General features: G+C 42.1%; 1 protein-coding gene across 4 annotated transcripts; it reads left to right on the plus strand.

Annotated features, from left to right (window-relative positions):
- Positions 1-2,067: 2,067 nt before the first annotated feature.
- GPR12 (G protein-coupled receptor 12) lies at positions 2,068-20,839 on the plus strand. Of its 4 annotated transcripts, XR_014955581.1 has the most exons (3): positions 2,127-2,264; positions 13,581-13,691; positions 20,703-20,839. XR_014955581.1 is itself a non-coding variant. In XM_021542007.3 (2 exons), exon 2 carries the CDS (start codon positions 2,854-2,856, stop codon positions 3,856-3,858), a length of 1,005 nt encoding a protein of 334 aa, XP_021397682.1. In that variant the 5' UTR covers positions 2,068-2,281; positions 2,842-2,853; the 3' UTR covers positions 3,859-4,002. The 4 variants fall into 4 exon arrangements, 3 of the variants coding, with proteins under 3 accessions (XP_021397682.1, XP_021397681.1, XP_021397680.1); XM_021542007.3 differs by lacking the exons at positions 13,581-13,691; positions 20,703-20,839 and adding an exon at positions 2,842-4,002 and having other exon boundaries at positions 2,068-2,281; XM_021542006.3 differs by lacking the exons at positions 13,581-13,691; positions 20,703-20,839 and adding an exon at positions 2,839-4,002 and having other exon boundaries at positions 2,068-2,264.

The raw sequence follows: 20,839 nt of genomic DNA on the forward strand, positions 1-20,839 counted from the left end.
AGTAACAAGTGTTCTGTTTCACTGGGTGAAATCCATGCCAATGCCATTTGCCCTAATGACGACAGTCTACCATCTCAGGAAAAAGTGACAAACTGGCAATATCCTGCAATACAGGATACAAACATTAGCTTGTTTATAATGTGTTATAATTGGAATGGAAATCATTCACAAATTAAATAAGTGGATAAACACAGCTCTCCAAGTCCTAAATTAAAATATTCAATTGAAACGCTTGTCTTAACCATTTGTGAAACAAATGTTAAAACATTTGAAGAAAAGCTTTTGTATTTTTATTGCAACTGTTCTAAATGGAAAAGTGACAGATGATGAAACACACTAAACATATTCAGTCCAGATCACAGGAAAGTATTTGTCACACTGTCACATAAGAAATTACTGGATAAAACTAGAAGACAAAGATCAGCAGCAATTTTTAATTCTTGCTATAAAGCAGGAGGGGCACCAGAAATATGAATGAATCATCTTGAGTCATCCAGCAAATTTTCACAAGTTTAGCACAGTGACTGAGGCTGATCTGAATGAAGGAGGGCACCATGCAGACCTGCTGAGTCCATAACTCAACAAGGGAGGAGGAAATCTTCCATCCAGATTCCAATCATTCCCCAGGGCCAGAGTTTCCAGAGGGTTTCAGGTGTATAGTGGTGTAAATGAGGACAAAGCGTGTTTTCCTAAAATTTCCCAGGTTCCTCTGTAGACCAACTTATCCCACTGTTTTGATATGCCCTGGAGGACACACTTCTCTCCACTGACTGTACAGAGGACCTCGGGAGACTATTTTCTGTGCAGAAACCATCAGTATCTGGCATTTAAAGCTGTTTGGTGTGGCTCCTCTGACCCAGCGGCCTATATCCGAGTCCCACTGGCCTGCCTGCACTACTCAATATCTAACACCTTTGTGTAAATATGCTCATGTGTCCCAAATGTCACCATCCAAAGATGGCAGGCACCCCCATGCCCATGCTACCCCAGCAGGCACTCTTTACAGGCAGAAGCTACCTGCTGTAGACCAGACCCTGGGCATCACTCTTTCAAATATTTTATGCCATATTTTCATTTTCATGTGGTTGTAGACCACAGAATCACAGAATGGTTGGGGCTCCAGAGCGCTTCTGGGCGTGGTCTGGTCCAGCCCCACTTCTCAAAGTAGGGTCAGTTAGAGGAGGCCATTCAGGACCTATTGGAACAGAGGTTGTAGCCAGGTGGGAGTCAGCCTCTTCTCCCAGGGAACAAGGATGAGAGGACATAGTCTTAAGCTGTGCCACAGGAAGCTTAGGCTAGACATGAGGAGGGATTTCTTCAGTGAAAGTGATTTAACATTGGATGGGCTGCTCAGGGAGGTGGTGGAGTCACTGTTCCTGGAGGTGCTTAAGGAAAGACTGGCTTGGGCACTCAGTGCCATGGTCTGGTTGACACGGTGGTGTTCGGTCATGGGTTGAACTCAAATATCTTAGAGGTTTGTCCAACCTAATTGATTCTAGCATTCTATGATTCATTTTCATGTGGTTGTAGACCACAGGATCACAGAAAGATTAGGCTCCAGGGTGCCTCTGGTGATGGTCTGCTTCGGCCCCACATCTCAAAACACTGCCAACTAGAACAGGTCATTCAGGACCACAGAATCACAGAACAGTGACGTAAACAGTAAAATGGTTTGGGTTGGAAGGCATTTTAAAGACTAGTATCAAATCTAGTTTCAAATGCCCTGCCATGGGAAGGGATGCCACCCACTAGATCAGGTCACTCAAGACCCCATGACATGTGGCCTCGAACACTACCAGGGACGGGGATGTCATCAGCTTTTGAGTTACCTCCAGAGGCGGGGACACCACAACCTCTGTGGGCAAACCCGAGCCGCCAGCACCTGACCAGCCCCACAGTACGAGGATAATTGTCATTTAACCATTTCCGGCCGGGCGGGCGTACCTCGGGGCGGAGGCGGAGCGGGCCGGGGGCGCGCCCCTTCCCCTCATCACCGCCTCCCCCGCGCGCACCTGCGCAGGCGCGCGGGCACGAGGCGCGCCCCCGCCCCCTCGCTCCCTCGCTCGCAGCCAGGCGCACGCTCACGCCCTGCGCGCGCGCGCGCGGGGGGCGCGCACCTGCGCTGCGCCCTCAGCTGCCCGCTCCCCCCCACCGCGCGCGCGGCGCCGGCCCCGCTGGCGCCTGGAAGGGAGCGCGGCGACCCCTCCGTGCCTCCTCCTCCTCCTCCATCCATCCTTCCTCCGAGCCGCCGGGGGACAGCACAGGTGATCCGCCGCCGGGGGTGCGTGGGGGATCCGTGCGTGTGCGCGTGTGTGGTGTCCGCGTCCAGTTTATAAGTTCTCAGAGGATATCGCCCTACTCTCCCCCAGCCCGGGCGGGGTTTCCTCTCTGGGGGTCGGTGAAAGATATTCCGCCTCCCCTCCTCCTTCCCCATGCTGTCCGCTCCTCCGTGACCAACGCAGCCCCGCGCTGGGGTCGCGGCTGCAGGGTAGCGGGGTTTGCGCTCCCCGCAGCCAGCCGCCACCCCGAATTGCGGCGCTTGGAGCGGCTTTAGCTGCTCTATGGGCTGCCGCCCGTGCCCGTGCCTCCCTCCCTGCGCAGGTTACCCTAAGCATCACTCAGCCTCCGTGCCTCGGTCCCTCGGAGGATAATCTCGGGCAGTTTTAAGTATCCTTCCCCCTCCCCCGTTTTTGTTTTTATTTTCTATTGTCACATTTATGTAACAAGTGCCTGCCTGCACATCGGGCTGGTGTTGCTGTCTAGGGCGTTGCATGCTCCGGGGGGGCGATGTATCCAGTGCTGTGGCTGAACATTAAAAACGGTGTCTTTCTGTTGAAGAAGACAGGGGTTAAAATGAATGAAGATCTGAAGGTTAATTTGAGCTGGCTGCCTCAGGATCATGTAGAAGCCAGCTCTACAGAGAATGCCTCAGCTGCAGGCTCCTCCCTGGTTCCTGCCGTAGACCCTGAGCCAGAGCTTTTGGTAAACCCCTGGGACATTGTCTTGTGTACTTCAGGGACTCTTATCTCCTGCGAAAATGCCATTGTGGTTCTGATCATTTTCCATAATCCCAGTCTTCGCGCTCCCATGTTCCTCCTGATAGGCAGCCTGGCGCTGGCAGATCTCTTAGCAGGCATTGGATTGATCGTCAATTTTGTTTTTGCCTACCTTCTGCAGTCAGAAGCTACAAAACTGGTTACGATTGGACTGATTGTTGCCTCTTTCTCAGCATCTGTTGGCAGTTTGCTGGCTATCACTGTTGATCGTTACCTCTCCCTGTATTACGCTCTGACTTACAATTCAGAGAGGACTGTCACTTTTACCTATGTCATGCTTATATTGCTCTGGGGAGCGTCTATCTGTATTGGACTGCTGCCTGTAATGGGCTGGAACTGCCTCAGAGATGAATCCACCTGCAGTGTTATCAGACCACTCACTAAAAATAATGCAGCTGTCCTTTCGGTCTCTTTCTTGCTTATGTTTGCCCTCATGCTGCAGCTCTACATTCAGATCTGTAAAATCGTGATGCGCCATGCCCATCAGATTGCCTTGCAACACCATTTCCTGGCCACTTCCCACTATGTGACCACCCGAAAAGGAGTGTCTACTTTGGCCATTATTTTGGGGACTTTTGCTGCTTGTTGGATGCCTTTTACACTCTATTCTTTAATAGCAGATTACACCTATCCTTCTATATACACCTATGCCACCCTCCTGCCAGCTACCTACAATTCCATCATCAATCCTGTAATATATGCTTTTAGAAACCAGGAGATACAGAAAGCACTTTGGCTCGTCTGTTGTGGCTGCATTCCTTCTAACCTGTCTCAGAGGGCAAGATCACCCAGTGATGTCTGATTGGCAGCCACCAGGACACTCCTTAACATGTTACTTTCCAGACATTCTGTCTTTGGTTTAGATGCATTCATTAAATGGTGTGTGATGGGTTCACCTAAAAACCACAGGATGGACTGACCTTTTTGTAAACAGAAAACTCCAGTGACCGAAATCAATCAAGTGGTTTAAGGAAGATTTCCAAAATCAAAATAATCAGTGTTCTTAACAGATTTATAATGTTGCTCAGGGTCTTTTTGTCATATTACCCAGACTTTGCCATGTTTGCCATGATTTTGCATTAAGTTTTCTAATTAAAATTAGATTGAAACACCATACTTCTTTAAAATCGTTTATGTGATTGAGTTTAGTCATACTGCATGTTACAATCTGTTGATTGGATATTTTTTTCCTCTTTAATTTTTTTTAAACAGAAAAAAACTCTCAAAACAAGTCCTGTTACCCCATCTGTATATCATCAGAATACTCTTCAAAATAATGGCCAATTGTACTGATTTATATGGAATTTATTGTAATCATGTCAGTGCAATGAATTTGCTCAAAGTGAGAAAGTACTTGTGCAGCTTTTTATTTTACATCTCAGCATGAACTAAGTTGACAATTGTTTTCAAGAGTTACCTGTTCTCTCATGTGTTCTGGCTGGATGTTAAAGCAAGAGATATGCGTTGCTTTCCTTTCAAAAATCAGACATATGTTTTCACTTGCATGTGGGACATTGGAGCTATGCTGTTGATTTTAAAACTGACAATCTTTGAAATTGATGAAACAATATGGCCTCTTTCAGCTATGCATTTGTAATAGATTGAAAGCTAGGTTTCTCAGACAAGTTTATCTTTTCAGGAGAGTATAAGAAATGTTTCATAAAACAATCTATAGATTGCTTACAGCACATATTTAGCACTACATGAAATGTTTCCCTTACATTTTTTACCAAGTCAATACTATTACCATTTGTTTTCACTGTTCTCCTATGTAATTTTAAATACTGACATTTATAAATTCTCAAAGCATATCTGGTTCATAATTATATGCAGCCAGGGCTGCAAGATGAAACAGTGTTTTCTCCTTTTCTGGCAGTTTCATTCTTTGCACTGTACGCACGTCAGTTCACTTCATTATAGTTCTGGTCTAGAAAGCAGAGCTTCCTCTCATGAATGGTTACATTTTGAACTGCTTCTAACCTTCCACTGAAGCCACATTAAAATGCGCTAGAAATAAAGCATTGTTTTCTGATTTGAAGACTACTTGATTGTCGGAGAGAAAATCTTCCTGGCACTTGTCTTCATGAAACTTATGATGTACCCTCATGTCAGCGCATGGGAGTTTAGGGTTCTGCTTCCATTAGTGTTGATGGGAGCTCAGAGTGTTCATGCCCTGGCATCAGCAGGAGGTTATACTCCCTTGGATGTCAAAGTCAGCATATTGTATTGTTGCTTCAGTACCTTCCATTAAAACAAAACAAAACAAAACAAACAAAACAAAACATCCAAAACTCAAGTGTAAAACTAGCAATATTTACAGTTCAATGAAAAAATATACCTGTGTAGTATAGATAGTATAGACAACTGTGCTACTGGTCTGGATTTTTCCAAATGGAATCTGTCCTTTCCATGTGGACGTTTGGATGACTGTAGCTTTTTGTGGCAAAGTTTCTGTGACGTTAAGAATCATATGCTGTACACAAAGCTGAATCTCAAATGTGAGTTGTCTGTAAACAAGGCTCTGTAGAGATTTTTATGAGCAATAATTAATTTTAGTTGCAATGCTGGGTTTAAATTCCATTATTTATTTGGTTCAACCTTCATGATATTTGGTTCTTACTTGATAATCTGATTAGTTTAATAATAATTGCATGGCCTGACCCAGTAGAGCTGTGAATTTAAGCTCCCCTGGCTTCCCTGTGATTTACAGATGCTCAGCAAGTTAGACTATGACCTCTGTTCAATGTAGGGTATCGGTGTTCTTTATCTACTTACGAATGTTACTGAAACTCTAGTCATTGAATTTTCTTACCATTTTTTGCATAAGAAATACTCACTTCATGAATATCCATGATACATATGTGTGCAGTTTTGCAAGTATGCAAACTATTGGGAAACAATAGCAGTAAAAGTCATGGGATGAATAATGTAGAGAGGCTGAATAATGTAGGATGGCACTTTTAAAAGAAAAAAATAACTTAAAGTCATGCAAACTTTGCTTCCCCTGCTTTTTTCCTTGTTTGTTCTTCTTTATCAAATTGCTAAAAGTATGATGAAGATGAGCAGCTATGACTGTGACCAAAACTCAGTCCTGAGGGCAACTGTTGTTTTCCCTTATGCAGATGTGTTCTCATCCTCTTGGATAACCTCACAGGCATTAGTGCTTTTCTCTAGGCAACACCTGTGTGGTAGGGATGCCAGAGAAAAACAGCACAGAGGGAGATAATGTCATTCCCTCTTCTCTTGTGGTTTCACCTCATGTCCTTGTCATCTTCCTCATTCCACAGACTGCTCAATTCTGCAGAGGCTCTCCAGTGTGCCGGGGGAGCCGACCTCTTCCTTGTGCCAGAGCAGAGAGATTTGTAATTGGAAGCTTCTCTCCTGAGGAGCAGAGCAAGTCAAACGGAGGAAAGAAGGATTAATTATAGCAATCCCACAAAGCTGGCTCACTGGGATGTGATTTGCCCTTGTTTGGGGAATTGTGCATGGTTACCTTCCACCACAAGCAGATGAGAAACATGATTCTGCCTCCAAAGATACTGCTGTGACCTCCAGTAAGGATTTTGCCTCTTCCAGAAATACGTTCCAAAACTGAGACTGTGCAGCATAGTCCAGAAAATCCTATTGAACATAGGTTTGCCTGCAGCTGTCAGGACAAACTTTATCATAGTCTGCAGCACCGGGATGGGTGCTACGTAACACACCTCTGAATGAGCTCTGGGAAATAGGGGCAGTGCTGTGGGTGCAAAGCTGCCTACCTCGCTCACCCACAATAATTGCTTGACAACCAGCAACCTTTCAGACCCTGCAGAATTAAGCAACTCTCTGCTCTCCCCTCAGAATGACAGTGGAGGCCCCTGTTCTCTATGGTGGGTGCCAGCATACATCCAAAGACCTCCTGGAACTGGCAGAAATCCAGCCAACCTGTAGTTTCCCATACTTTGTTGTCCCATCAAACAACAGCCATGCATAAGACCTGGGGGTTAGATTCACCATTCTGTGTGCAGTGAAGTAGCTTTCATATCTCTATTGTAATGACAAAAGGTGTTTTTTTTCCTTAATATGTCATTTAGTTTAAGGAATTGAAGTTCATATTTATTTATTAACACACTTGACCCAAAGTTAGTAACAGGTTAATTTTTCCTGATGGGAAAAATTTATTGTGGTCAGTTTTTCTCATACATTCATCCTCAAAGCTTAGGAGAGAATTTTTAAATAGTCTTCTTCTTTTTTTTTTTCTTTTTTTTTCCTAACCATTTACCCCAATAGTAGTATTTCAGCAATAAGGAGAAATATGGTTTTAGCACAAGAGCAATAAAATCCTCCATGATGTGGATACTATAAACTGCTGAGTAAACTCATAGCAATAGAGAGGAAGCAATATATACTTTAGACAAAAAAAGTAACTTGGATAAGGACTTTTAGTAAGCATAAGTCTTCCTTTGTTAAGCAGATCCTATCAGACCAATGTAAGATATTATTTCTGGTTGATTTGTTTTATAATCATTGAATTCCTGAATAGAATTACACAGCAATAACATTTTACCTTAATTCTTGGATCCTGAATTTGTGCTATTTGCTGGAAGAATTATGTACTGCATTGGGGAGTTTTATTCTTTTCATTGTTTGGCATATAGTTGTACAGCATTCTGTGGATAAATTAATAGTGCTCAAGAGTTCCAGTTATAACTTGATCCCGAGAATACCTGAACTGGTCATGCTCATCAGGGAAACTGATAAATGGTGCTAGCCTGTTCTGAAGACATCTTGGTTATGCTACCAGTGAAGAAAACCCCTACCAATACTCAGGCTCTTTGGAAGCAAGCTCAAAGGACTGATACTGCTTCTGTATCTTCCTACCATGGACACTCAGTGACATAAGCAGCTGCATCCATCCTTTAGTGTTCAGGGACCAGCCTTGAGGCATCTTGGAGTTGTTGAAACTCCTCCATGGACACCAGTGAACTTTGGCATAGACCAGTGCTCATGCTGTCCCCAAAGAACTATTATTCTCTTGCCTCATTTTTGTAGGGATTTTTTAGCTTTTAAAAACAAAATACATGTGACTTTATTTCCTCAAGTTGATAAGCAACCTGCTATATGACTGGAAGCTGGATGAAATAATATTGCTACAAATCAAACCCCTAAAGCTACACACTCATTGCTTTAAAAAAAAAAAAAACAAAGTGATTCTGTAACATTCAGAGAAATGTTTTCAAAATGTTGGCCCTGACTTTTATTAAGAGAAAGTATATAGGGTCTTTTTTTTCTTTGTACAAGAAATAAATAAAAATAAGAATTGGACAGAGCAGTTGCTATTTAAAAACCCAGCAACAATCCTGTCACTTTATCTGAGATACTGAGTGGTTCTAGATTGGCTTAGTGGTAGTTCAGAGATGTTCCATGGAGAAAAATAAGATCTTTCAATCTCTGCATATAGAGAAATAAAAGGAAGGTACTATAAGGGAGTGGTATAATTTATATCTCATGAATAAGCAATAGGTCAGGAAAGATAAATTAGGCATCTGTATCTCCCTTCTCTGTCAGTAAAAGAATGATGGTACTCCCAATAAACTTGAAAGGTCTCCTGACTGGAAATATTTTTTTGGTACAAGAGGAAATTACCTCTTAAAACTGGGTGCTGCTGTCTTATTCTGATCAAGAAAATGCAGTTCTTTTTAATGGATCAGAAATCTGAATGAAGTGCAAGGATATCTACTTTCATATTAAGTGGATGATGAAAGATGAGAGCTGGAAGTCTTTATAGCTTGGTGAATCAGCCAGATTCAATCACTCGGTGCTTGGCGTTGGCTGGGAAGGATGCTTGAATAAATGCACCCCCTGTAAGGAGGGTGTTTAGAACTTACCCCAGGCACACAGAGCCCCCAGGCTGGGGCTGCCCCTCTTCCAGGAGGTGGTGCAGCAGCCCCTTCTCCTTGGGGCTGGCAGTATGGCTGCCCCTCGTGAGTGGCGTTCAGAGAGCAGAGAGGAGGAGATACGATCAGAAGTGAGGTATCCCTTCCTTCAAAATATCGCCCCATATTTTATTCAGATTATTACTTGTCTTGTTAGCACAGTCTTGTGTGGCCCCACTTGAAATCAGAAGAGGGGTTTTGTGGAAAGACTACCAGAAGATTATTTTACAGTAAGTCATTATGTATTTCTGTTCCTTTTGGGGAGCAGCTAAGCCTATAACTTTGTAGTAAATGTTTCTTTGAAAACAGCATGCCTTTTTTTGCTCTAAAAAAGTCCATGCCGTGGTTTATTCACAAAGTTGTTGTGATCTTGTAAGCCCCACAAGAAGAAAGAGTTGCACATTTCACTGTTATAGAAGAGAAAGGAAAAATCCAAACTTGAATGTAGGTTAGATGAAACCATATTGCAGTTAATTAGTGTGTCACTGCTATGATGCAGACTAATTCAGTGTCCCGTAGAAAGCATGGGGGAGATTTTTTTTTTATTGCATTTTAACTGATGGCCATAGGATTACAGGTTGGGTTATTCACCTCCCCACCAGCCCAGCCCCCTGAAGTAAGATGTCTGGTACAGTCCTTTTTGTTTCAAGGCAAACATTGGTTTGCAGTTGGACTCAATGATCCTAAAGTTTTTTTTCAACCTAAATGATTCTTTGATTCTAAGTACCTGCCTCTCATAAGTACAGTGGTGCATTCCTAGGTAAAAACTGATTTACAAAGTATTTAATAGATTGTTATAACCCTTTCAAACATATCAGCAGCCCTTTTACATTAAACCACTTCAGTGAGCATTTCTCTTACATAGGAAATGTCTGATTCACCTGTGGGGAGGGAAAGCAAGTGTACTGCTACTGTTTTCTTTACACTGGTAATAATCTTTTTCCCCTAACCACTTGATCCCAACCATATGATCTACCATGATGCCCAAGCACAGACCTAGTCCTAGCTTCTCAAGGAAAAAATAATCCAATACCAACTGCACATGCTGAAGACTGCATCCTGCAATGATTTACCTTAGAAAATGGATGGACCTTTCCCTTTTAAGAAATAGATGCCAACAAAATGATTTTTTTTTCTTTTAAGTGTAAACTTATTCTTAAAAGGAAATACCTATGTCCAGGTTTAACATATTAGTTACATGCTGAGTAGAGAAACAGTTTCTTAGAGTATTTTAGTATGCTGTTAACTTGATTAAGTATGATGAGCTATCACTTTTAAATAGCATAATTACATACTTAAATATAATATATATACATGCATAATTATTATTATTATTTTAGTTTCTATATGTATGACATGCCATATATCATGCTCTATACCTTCATTGTGGATGTGGTTAAAGTGTAACTTCTTTCCTCAGCAGTTTCTTATGATCAAAGAAAAATATTTTCCAACGTGTATGAGTCTTGCAAACACTGAAAGATTCAGCAGTAATTGATATTTCAGCAAAGACAGGCAAGAGGTTTTGGAAGTGAAGCATATTCTCATGTCTTTAATTTGGACAAATCCCACTGCCATCTTTGAGATTACAGGAATGTTTTCCATGACCACAAATGGTACAGAATGTAGGAAGGGTACTTGCATGGAGCTATGGTACTGACAAGCAGGGGCCTATAAAGCAGTTATTACTTTCCCCACACACTGTTCCCTTTTCTCTCTTGATTTTTTCCATCTTCCATAGGTGCTTTGGTAACAGGACTGCACAGATCATGATTCCACAGTCGTGGGACACAGGCGGACACTTTGCTGGCTGATGCTAACCTGGGGTACCTAAAAAAATTTATGCATTCATTTTTAAAGGGCACACAAAATACATATATGCTTCAGGGGTTTTCTGGGAAAAAGGCGTAGGACCTCTAAGATTTAGGGCCAAAGTATAGAGCTCTAATGCATTGATTACTTACGAATTTTACCATAGAAATTTTCCGCTTTCTGATACCAATGTTCACTAAAATTAAACCCATCAAAATTATGAGGAATTGGCTTCCCCTGCTTTCAGGGGAGAGATATTTTATAGTATGCAAATAAAACCAGCATGACCTGGCCCTTCAAAAATTGAAATACCGACATCCAGAAAAGGACAAAAGGGTTGTGTCCCCATGGAGTGTGGGCAGTTGTGCCCCATCCATGAGTTTTTGTGTTGCCATTCTTTGGTTGCCCTCTGAAAATGTAGTTTGTCAGTATATAATCAACACTCAGTCCACCTTGTGGTGCCTCTGTCCCAGAGGGCTCAGGAGAAAAGAGTGCAGAGGTGAGGCTTTTGTGCTGTGTTGGTCACAGGTCACAGCACAAAGGGAGCTCTGCTCTCAGCACAGAGCTTTCTGAAGATGTGATAGAAAACAGAGAGCCTTCTTCAGTCACATTCCAGCCAAATCTTTTTTGTATTGCCTTCTCAGTGTAAGCAGAGCCTTTCCTTAGTTCAGGAGGAGGAGGGTGCGTGGTTGCTGGGAGTTAGCACGCTCCAGCACACAGCCTATTACACAGCAGCTATCCCAGAGCCAAGCAGCTGAAGGTACAGTAATCTGGTGCTGAACTCAGGCTGGTCCCTCTAGGAAGAAAATGCACTTTTCCAGAATGCAGGAACAGTGTGTGTGATTTGTGCCAAAAGTGTGGAATGAGTATTGCAGCTGAATAGGCAGGTAAATTGCCTGGATTACACATACAGCAAAATAGTCAGGCAGTCTCTAGGGTTACTTGCATGTACTCAAATATATTTTTTGTTGGAGCTGATAGCAGTCCTATATATGTATGGAGAAGGAGAAGAATATGGACTTTCTTGTTGGGCCTCAGCCAGAGCCAACCAAAGGAAATGGACATTTTTGGTTTTGTCATTGTTTCTGGAGAAAGACACATTACACCTCTGTCCATTTTCATGTCTATAGCTTTTTACTCCTTGGGGGCTAAAGCCCTCCTTTGTTTGGTCTGAGCTTTACTGTCATAGCCAAAATCTACAGAAGTTGATTGTAAATGTGTTTACAAGTGGAATTTCATAGGATAAGTGCTATAAGTGTGCCTCTGAAATAAAGCTGTAAACTCTTCTCTTTAATTTCAGGCTGTGGAATTTGGAATACCTGGGCTAGTAGAACCACTTGTAATTTTCTAGACTTACTAACTAGACCACCACAATTTTTGTTGCCAAATGCAACTACAAATAACCTATAGTTTACCATGTTCATGTAATCAAATCTTCAGAGAGAACTTTTCCTAGGAAACCTTGTACATTTCAGGTAGACACCTGATACTACTGACTGCAGTGTAGTTCCATGTTGAATTCTAAAAGCTTTAGCAAAAGCATCTGCATGAAGGATAGTTCTCATGCTCTACATCTCACTAGGAGCCAGGTGGATTGAAATCCTGCATGTTGTGCTTTTCATATGAGAATGAGTTACTGGTTTCGTACATAAAGGCCTGTGGCTATTTTTTATACTGATTTAGGTTTTTGGTCTGTTTTTTTTTTTTTAACCTTAACTGTGGTTGAAGTTTGAACCATAGCTTGCCAGTGTATGAAGTGATTTTAAAAGGATGTGAAACATCTTTGCCTCAGTTTCCCTTAAGCTTAAAGCTTTGAATTGCAACTACAGAGCTTCTTGTTGTATACAAGATAGTAATTTAATGCACTTTATTTTAAAAAGGCACAAATTATTTTCTTTATAAAATGTTACAATTGCACTATGCTGTAAGAATTGGTTATTAAATAGAAACTGTACAGTTTTGTAGTCAACATTGTGTTTAGTCATAAATGATTGAAACAATTACATGTTTCAGTTAAATGTTAATTTTATATGTGGTGTGTGTAGCCATAAATAAATCTTCCTTTTTAAAAAAAGAATGGTTAGTTGTTTTATTTCATTAAAGTCCCCATTCTGTTTCAAATAACAAAATTATATCCTTCTACAAATATAAGATTTAAGTGTGTTCCAGTGCAAAGAGATGACAGATGACACTGACTAAACTTGGGGGATTAAATTCACATGCACAAACTTAAGTTGAATTTCTGTAGATCCCCTGCATCTGCAACGCTGCAGAAGGAAATACTAAGTACTACAGACAAAAACTCTGAAAGAAGAGCTAACAGGAGATCTTGAACACAGAGTTTCAAGAAGCCTGCCATGTCTACCTTTCTTATTCAAGTTAATTTATCTATACTGCACTCCCTTCTGACACACTGCCTTTTATTATCATTGTATACACTCAGTTTTGGGGAATAAAATGCAATATGGATTATAAGAGGTTCTGCATTTGGTCATGCTAAATGGATCTAAATACTTAATACTTGTGTTAGCAGTCATTAACTGGGAGATGTAAAAGTTACTATGGAAGTAAGAAAATGTGTTAACCTAGATTTTTTTTTAGCAGTTTCGTCCTAATCCTTGAATCAAGTAACTGAAAAGTCAGATGCATGATCACAGTCCTGTATTTCCAATTTGACTGTTTTAGACAGGCTAAAAGAAAACAGTGGACTGTTTCCTTTTCCAAATTAAATTTTTGTATAAAATGTGTAACTTAATTCCTCTGAATTATTTTCTTGCACACCCATCTTATTTTCCAGGCATTTAAATCGATGGAACAAGTTACATCTCTAACCATAGGACTGTCATGCACCATAGCCATTGAAATGTGGCTTCTGAAAGAAATGGGACAGCAACTAACAGAAATCCAGGTAAATGATCAAGAGTGAGGCTGCTTCCTTTATTCTATGTAGGACTACAGTCCTGCATGTCAGATGGGTCCTGGAGGAGATCTTAGGGATGTTTACTTCTACCAGATACAGCTGTCCTCTCCACCTCTCATATCAGCATTAGGCACCACCTGTTTTGTCTTGAGAAGAAGGAACTGGTATCATGGTGCAGGAGTAGAGATCCAGTTTGTTTCTCTGAGGTTAAACTATATCCAAAAGGACTGCAGCCCAGTGGTGCCCAGGATGTATTTGCTAAAGGTAACAGAATTATGAATAATGGGTATAAAACTTATGTGGCCAATAATAAATGGCCACTGAATTTATAAGGATGAAACAGTTGAAACCTGTAAGGGTGTGAAATAATTTCCATGCTACAGTAAGCAAAACAAAGTATCGTTGTATGAGGCGCACAAGTGGAAATTAAAAAGTGTAGTTTCAGTGTTCTTTAGTTCACAGATGCTTGACTGCATCGTTCCAGGTGTGCCTGCCTATTCTTAGGTTCATTTAAGTGTCTGTAAGTCATGCCAGAAATGCAGAGTTGAACAGACTTTTGGACACATGCAGCATATCTTACCTTCTAACTAAATTCTTATGAATTGTCTTAGTTACAGCAGGATGTCAGAGAGCATCTACTACCTCACCACTGTCCTATACCATGAATCTTTGATGTCCATGCAAAGTGTGAGGCCAGTGCAGTTAATGGAGATTTTACATTCATTGCTGAAAATTTTATAGGATAATTCATCAATCTGACATGTATGACAAAGACAACTCCATTAGCAGATATTTTTTAAATCCTCAATTTTAAAGTTAATTTGAAATTATCTATAATCATACGCATCCAAGTATATTTTTTCTCTAAAATTGCTTTTGAAATTAGCAGCTCAAATCTAATTTTTCTTTTTTATTTTTTTTTTTTTAAATTTAAATGTCACCCTCAAAACAGAAATACTGCATGGGATTGGTGCTACTTTGCATTCTTCTAATGTGGATGTGAGCTGAGCAACCCCACTGCTGTACAGCACATTACAGGCAACACTGCATGCAGATCAGCTCTTACCTGAGCACATTCTGCTTGCAAATTTTATTGGGATTTTCTTTCATATCTGCAAAAGCCTTTCATCCCCATATTTTGCACTAATTGTGAAGCTGATGGCCTTTCAATGCAGACATTGCTTATCTGACAACAAAAGATATTTTCATGTAACCAGGACACTGCCTTCCCACCAGTGGCCTAGCAGAGTTGCTTTCACCTTCATTTTTATCATGATGTATGGCATTTAAGTGGCGCTTGACTGAAAGCCTATATAAACACATTTTCTAAGATACATTGAGTTTGCCATCATCATCATTTTGAGCTGTCAAGCTCAAAAACACACGATTTCCAGAACAAGATCAACACATTCCAAATCATTCAGCTTACAAGGGGAATACAGAGGATATGGCAAACTAAAGCGGGAGAGAGCTCTCACAACTCCAGTTTCAGGTATTAAACAGGTCTAAATGGCAGCAGAAGATTCCAAAATCTCAAACTAACCTCAAGATTTCCTTCACTCCCCTGGCTATTCCTACTCTTTCACCTTTCTATAATGGGTGATAAAGCGGGGGCTGGTTCTTGTTCCCCCCACCTCCCTCTCACAGGGCATCATTTGCTGCAGCCTCCAGCTCCACTTTTGTTTTTTCCAAGAGCTGGAATTCCTCAGTGGTACCACTGGTGATGCTGTGAAAGGACATACATGAAAATTACTGTTAATGTAGCAGATCATGTTGCTGCAAGGGCATCAGGCTGAAGAAGGAAGCATTTGCTATTTGCCAGTTTAGCCCAACCAAAAAAACTCCCTGACATCCAAGCAGGTCAGATAGCCCCACTGCTTTCAGTGCTTTTCCCACTGGCCCTGGCCTAGGGGCAGGGACTGTTTGGGTGGAGGGGCTGGTCCCTGCCCAGCCTGCAGACACTCACTTGGCTCTACTGCTCTGCAGACATTGTTGAGTTCCCTGCCTGACAAGGGAACTGAGCCAGGGCCACACAGCAGCAGCTCATCTCTCCCTTGATACTTTGGATCTTTCTGCAGCCTTGTTTCTCGCTCAGATGGGCTCCAGGATTTATTGTCAATGCTGGATTCCCAATTCCTCCACAGCTTTCTATGGGAACTAATAAAAGATATATGGTTTTTGTTGTTAATTAACCAGCCTATATTAGTGTCCCTGGAGCTCTCTGCACTGAGGTTAGTTTTGATTTGGGTTTTTACCCTCTCCTAGGAAGACGTCACAGAAAAATTGTGTGCTTTCTTCATGTTTGGTCCATTCCATTCATCATGCTTTTTCTGGAAGGTGTTTGCTTGCCTTCCACCCAGCCACAGCTTGTGCACAGCCTTTACAAAAACACAGTCAGCCTTGCCAATAGATGTGTCTGGTGTTAGATTTGCAAACCCCTGTGTCTGCCATCACAGGGTTATTCAGGCTGGCTCCCATTCAGCAGCTGCATGTCAGCTGCGGAATCGCGCTCAGAAGCCACCCCCTTCCCCAGGAGCAGAAGCAGCAGCGACCTGCCTTTGCTAAAATCAGGTGTTTCTCCTGGCAGAAGGGGTAGCCAAGAGAGTGTTCCTTGGTGTGCTATTTGCTGCTGCTGCTGTGGTCACCACATCCCTGGGGCCTGGGAAGGGTGGGTGTGAGGGTCAGGCAGCAACAGGCATCATTCAGGGAGGCTGATTTCCTTCCCTTGTGATCCCAGGTTGCAAGCAGGTGTAGGAACAGACATTAACCTGTCCAGGATATGTTTGCTGCTCAGCCATCCATGGTGCATCTTCCCTCTAAGATTCACCTGGCTAGCTGTGTGCTGACAGACACCAGTCCTGCCCTGTGGCCATGCAGTGATGCTGTGCTGTAGGAGTGTGTACACTGCAGACCCACAACAGCTTGTTGGCTTCCAGCTCATATCAATTCAATGTATTTCCTTGCCTTACCAAGGAATGTTGTATTCTTCTTCAGAGATGAGATAAAACATTCCTCCGAGCTCAGTAGTTTCCCTTATTTTCTTCAGTGTTTTTTTGCTTCTCCTTTATTCTATTAGAGGCTGTTTTAGTGAGCAGTCATTGATCACACACGTCTGTCTCCAGAGATCTAAACAGCAAAATCTCCATAATTTCCACTGCTTCACAAAATGATAGTGTTTCATTAAAGACAAGTTAAAAAAGAACAAAATGCTGCTCTATGTCCCTTTCAATCACCTCACCTTCAGCAGTCATTTGCAAAAAGACTGTTCCATTTTCCTCTGCTTAGAAGTTATTTTTTACACCAGTTAAATGACAGCTTAATCATACGATAAAAGGACTTCCCCAAGCACAGGTCTTCCCCTTGTGTCAAAACATCAGTGGATTCCATGTTTAACATCAGACGCAGCTGCATTGCAGCCGTAGGTAAAGTTTCCCCTGTTAATAGCTTGCATGGTATTCCATCGTTGTGGAGAGCGCATCCTCTTGGAAAGCTGCTCAGAGAGCTGCTCCAGCCCCCACAGTGGAAATCAGCAGCAAAAATCCTGAGCAGCAACTAAGTACCTGTAAAAATGTCAGTGTTCCTGGAAAGGTGGGGCCTTGTATAAAATAATTCAGACCTTTTATGATAAAGTAGCATTATTGTTTTGAAAGATACAGAAGGTTTGACAAACACTAAGTGCTTCATAACAGATGGCAACTTGAGCACAAAGAGGTCATATCAAGCATGTGGCACACCAATAATTGCTGCTCTTCCTTCTTGTTTCCCTGTGTTTGCTGTGAGAATGTGGCAGATAAGACTAGTGTTCTCTGCCACTGTGCAATTGTGGGATTAATGTATAAAATAAATTATTACAGTGGATTTAACATTTACTTAAAAGTTCTGAACAATTTCCACTCCTCAACTAGGCTACATCACATTACATCACCTGTATGTCTCCCTCTCAGTAGCTTATATCATCTGGAAAAGTGCACCACCACACAGCAGTTGTAAAGCTTAACATAATATTGCCTTGTTTCAATCTTAGAGTGTAAAACAGGTTGGCATCAGCCTTCTGCTGATGCAGAAGCAAATAGCAGTGTAAAAAAAGAGATGGCAATTTGAAAGGCTTCCAGTAATGGGGCAGGGGAGAGATAGGGATGCTTCACAGATTCTGTAGAGCTTTGGGCACTGTGCCTCCCCTTGCATGCCACAGACATGTCTCCAGTCTGAGCCAGGGAAAACCCAAGGGGAGAGACAGCAACTGAGAGTTTCTGGGCAGTGCATCAGGTTAGAATCTATGAGGCCTAAGGTTTATTTGATCCATTAAAATTTACTAAAAGCCTCATTTCCAAGAGGGTTTTGCCAGATGCATTTCTTTCCTGGTGAAGCTGGAGCCCTAGAGATATTTTGCAACCAGCATCCACTGGTTCAACTGCAGCAGAGGTACAATTTCCTGCAGAAAGGTCACAGGCCATTTACAGCTTTCTGAGTCAAAAGCAGTCTTTAAAACTCCATCTAAAAACCACCTGGCAGCCATTGTCAAGCACTGTAATTGCCCCTGTGTTGTAGCAGCTGACTGTGAGAACCAGAACTCGGAACAAAATCCTGCCCAGGAGAGATTATGGGTTTGTTACTGATAGTAAAAGCAGAGAAAATGTGTAAGTGGAAGAGCAGGATGTTGCTTTTGAGTGCACAGAATCATGGCTGGGATACGGTGTTCCAGAAATAAGTGGGGTAATGAGCTGGTGTTATGTGAGAGCTCATCTTATTTACAGTGAGCATTGTAAAAGAATTCAGGAAACAATGCAGAAACTTTTTGATAGGTCTGCTTTCCCTCTGTTTCAGCATGAGGAGAAAGAGAGGTCTGAGTAGCCGGTGAGGTATAGAGATGGTATTTCAGATTACTGTGAGACAAAAAGCTTGGAAACCATCAGGGCAGCTGAGAGGGACACAGCTTGGACCAGCCTGGATAAAAGGATTTTAATGTTGATGCCTGAGTTTTGATATGAAATCAAATTTAGTAGATGGAAGCACTAGGGAGGAACTGATGGGAAGCTCTGACATTTATGTAAAGCATACAGACATCTGTCCTTTAACCTACAAAGGCTTTATAATACCTAAATTGTCATCAAGATAACAGAGGTCAGACTGCTCAACAAATTGACATGATCTTGTGCTGATTTGGGTGTTAAGAGGTTTGTTTTATAAACACATATCCCTACAGGTAAGTTAGAGGTTGCACAACAGCCTGTGAGGAGACACTGAGGGAGCTTGGCTGGTTCAGCCTGGAGAAGATCTGGCTTCACAAGAACCCAACAAAGCTTGTGGGGGTGTTATCAAGACAACAGATCCAGGATCTTCACATGGTGCATGCTGAGAGCCTGCAGGCCCAAGTGAAACAGTGATCAGGAGACTGGATATAAGGCGAAACTATTTCCCCATCCCAACAGGAGGCAGTGGCACAGGTTGGCCAGAGAGGTGGTGCAATCTCTCTTGGAGGTTTTCAAGACTCCACTGGATAAAACCTTGAGCACCCTGGTCTGACCCTGCTCTGAGACAGAGGTTGGATCAGAGACCTCCTGAGGTTCCTGCCAACCTGAGCTATCCTGTGATTCTCGTGGACAGTGAGACACACCTGTGGGTGTCCATACCATGATCTGGAAGGCGTAGACCTTGACAGAGCATTATCATCGAATCATAGAATGTTAAGGGCTGGAATGGGCCTTAAAGATGATCCAGCCCCAACTCCCTGCCATGGGCAGAGACACCTCCCACTCAGCCAGGTTGCTCAAGGCTTTATCCAACCTGGCCTTGAACACTACCAGGGTTGGGACATTCACAGCTTCTCTGGGCAACCAGTGTCCATCCACCACTCTAATAATGAAAATTTTCTCTCTAATATCTAACCTAAATTTCCCATCTTTCAATTTGTACCTGTTACTATTTGTCTTATTTTTAGGTCATAACAAGGAGGTAGATGGAGACCAAGCCTTGGAAGATACTCCCCAGGAAATGGGGGATCTCCATCTCCTGCCGTGTAGATCAGCTACTGAAATGGCTTAAGCCAAGCACAAACTACTGGATTTAGTAGAATAATAAATGACACACAAATTAAAAGAGCCTATAAAATACTGGCCTAGCTCAAAGATCTAGTGGACATTTCTGGGCTTAAACAATGGGAATCAATGACCATGGTCACAGCAGAGGCATTGACACAGCCTCCACAAGTTATATATTGGATCTTCCTCCTATACCTCTTGGTATCTGCTGGCTTGAACAGCAACAAACAACTTCGGTGCTTTCCAAAGAGGAAGGGCAAAGAAAGAATGGGCCCCTGGCCATTTTTTTTTTCACTATGCCCTTCATAATTTTAAGGATTTCCCCTATTATTCATAACATTGGGTGCTTACTGAAGGTAACACATTTTAAAATTTCAGACATTACAAAAAGATCTGCCTTGGGGCATGAGCATTGGAAATAAAATTAATTAAAATTATACCAAGATCTTCATTGGCCCACAGTGGGTTTATGTCATATCAGAGGCAGTATTTAAAAAAAAAAAGTTAACACCTATGTGTCAGTCTACTCGACAGATAAACCAGAACAACAGAAAGACCAACAGAACAACAGAAAGAGTTACAGCATGAGGCAGCATTAGTATTTGGATTCTGAGTGGGAAACATTTCCTAATACCATTAAAAGCATGTTCTTTGTCCAACCAGACAGCTCACAGTTACTCAATTCCAGCCCAAGTTGTAGACAGATTTCAAGTCTGCAGAGCCATATCATCTGGCAGTAAAAGCAGAACCTTGTGTCTGCAGGGCATCTGGCACAACATGCCTTGGTCCTTACCTTAGAATCACAGATAAACTGTGTTTAATGCAAATAAAAAAATACAACTATCAATCACAATTATGAGTTCACCGTGATTTATTTATCTACTTGAAATAATTTGAGGGTATCAATCTAGTTGGTGGTGACTGATCCATTATTCCTTTGATGTTTGACTCTTATTCACAGACTGGAAAAGGACCAAGAGCACAAAAGTAACTTAAAGACATCCTGTCCCCCGTAGGACTGAGGTACAAGGAAAAGCTTGCACCATTTCTGGATGGAGTGAACCTTCCAGCCACCAGGACTACCAATGCTGAAGGCAC

The sequence above is a fragment of the Lonchura striata genome, chromosome 1, assembly GCF_050655825.1.
Source record: "Lonchura striata isolate lonStrDom1 chromosome 1, ASM5065582v1, whole genome shotgun sequence".
NCBI classification, from domain to species: Eukaryota; Metazoa; Chordata; class Aves; order Passeriformes; family Estrildidae; genus Lonchura; species Lonchura striata.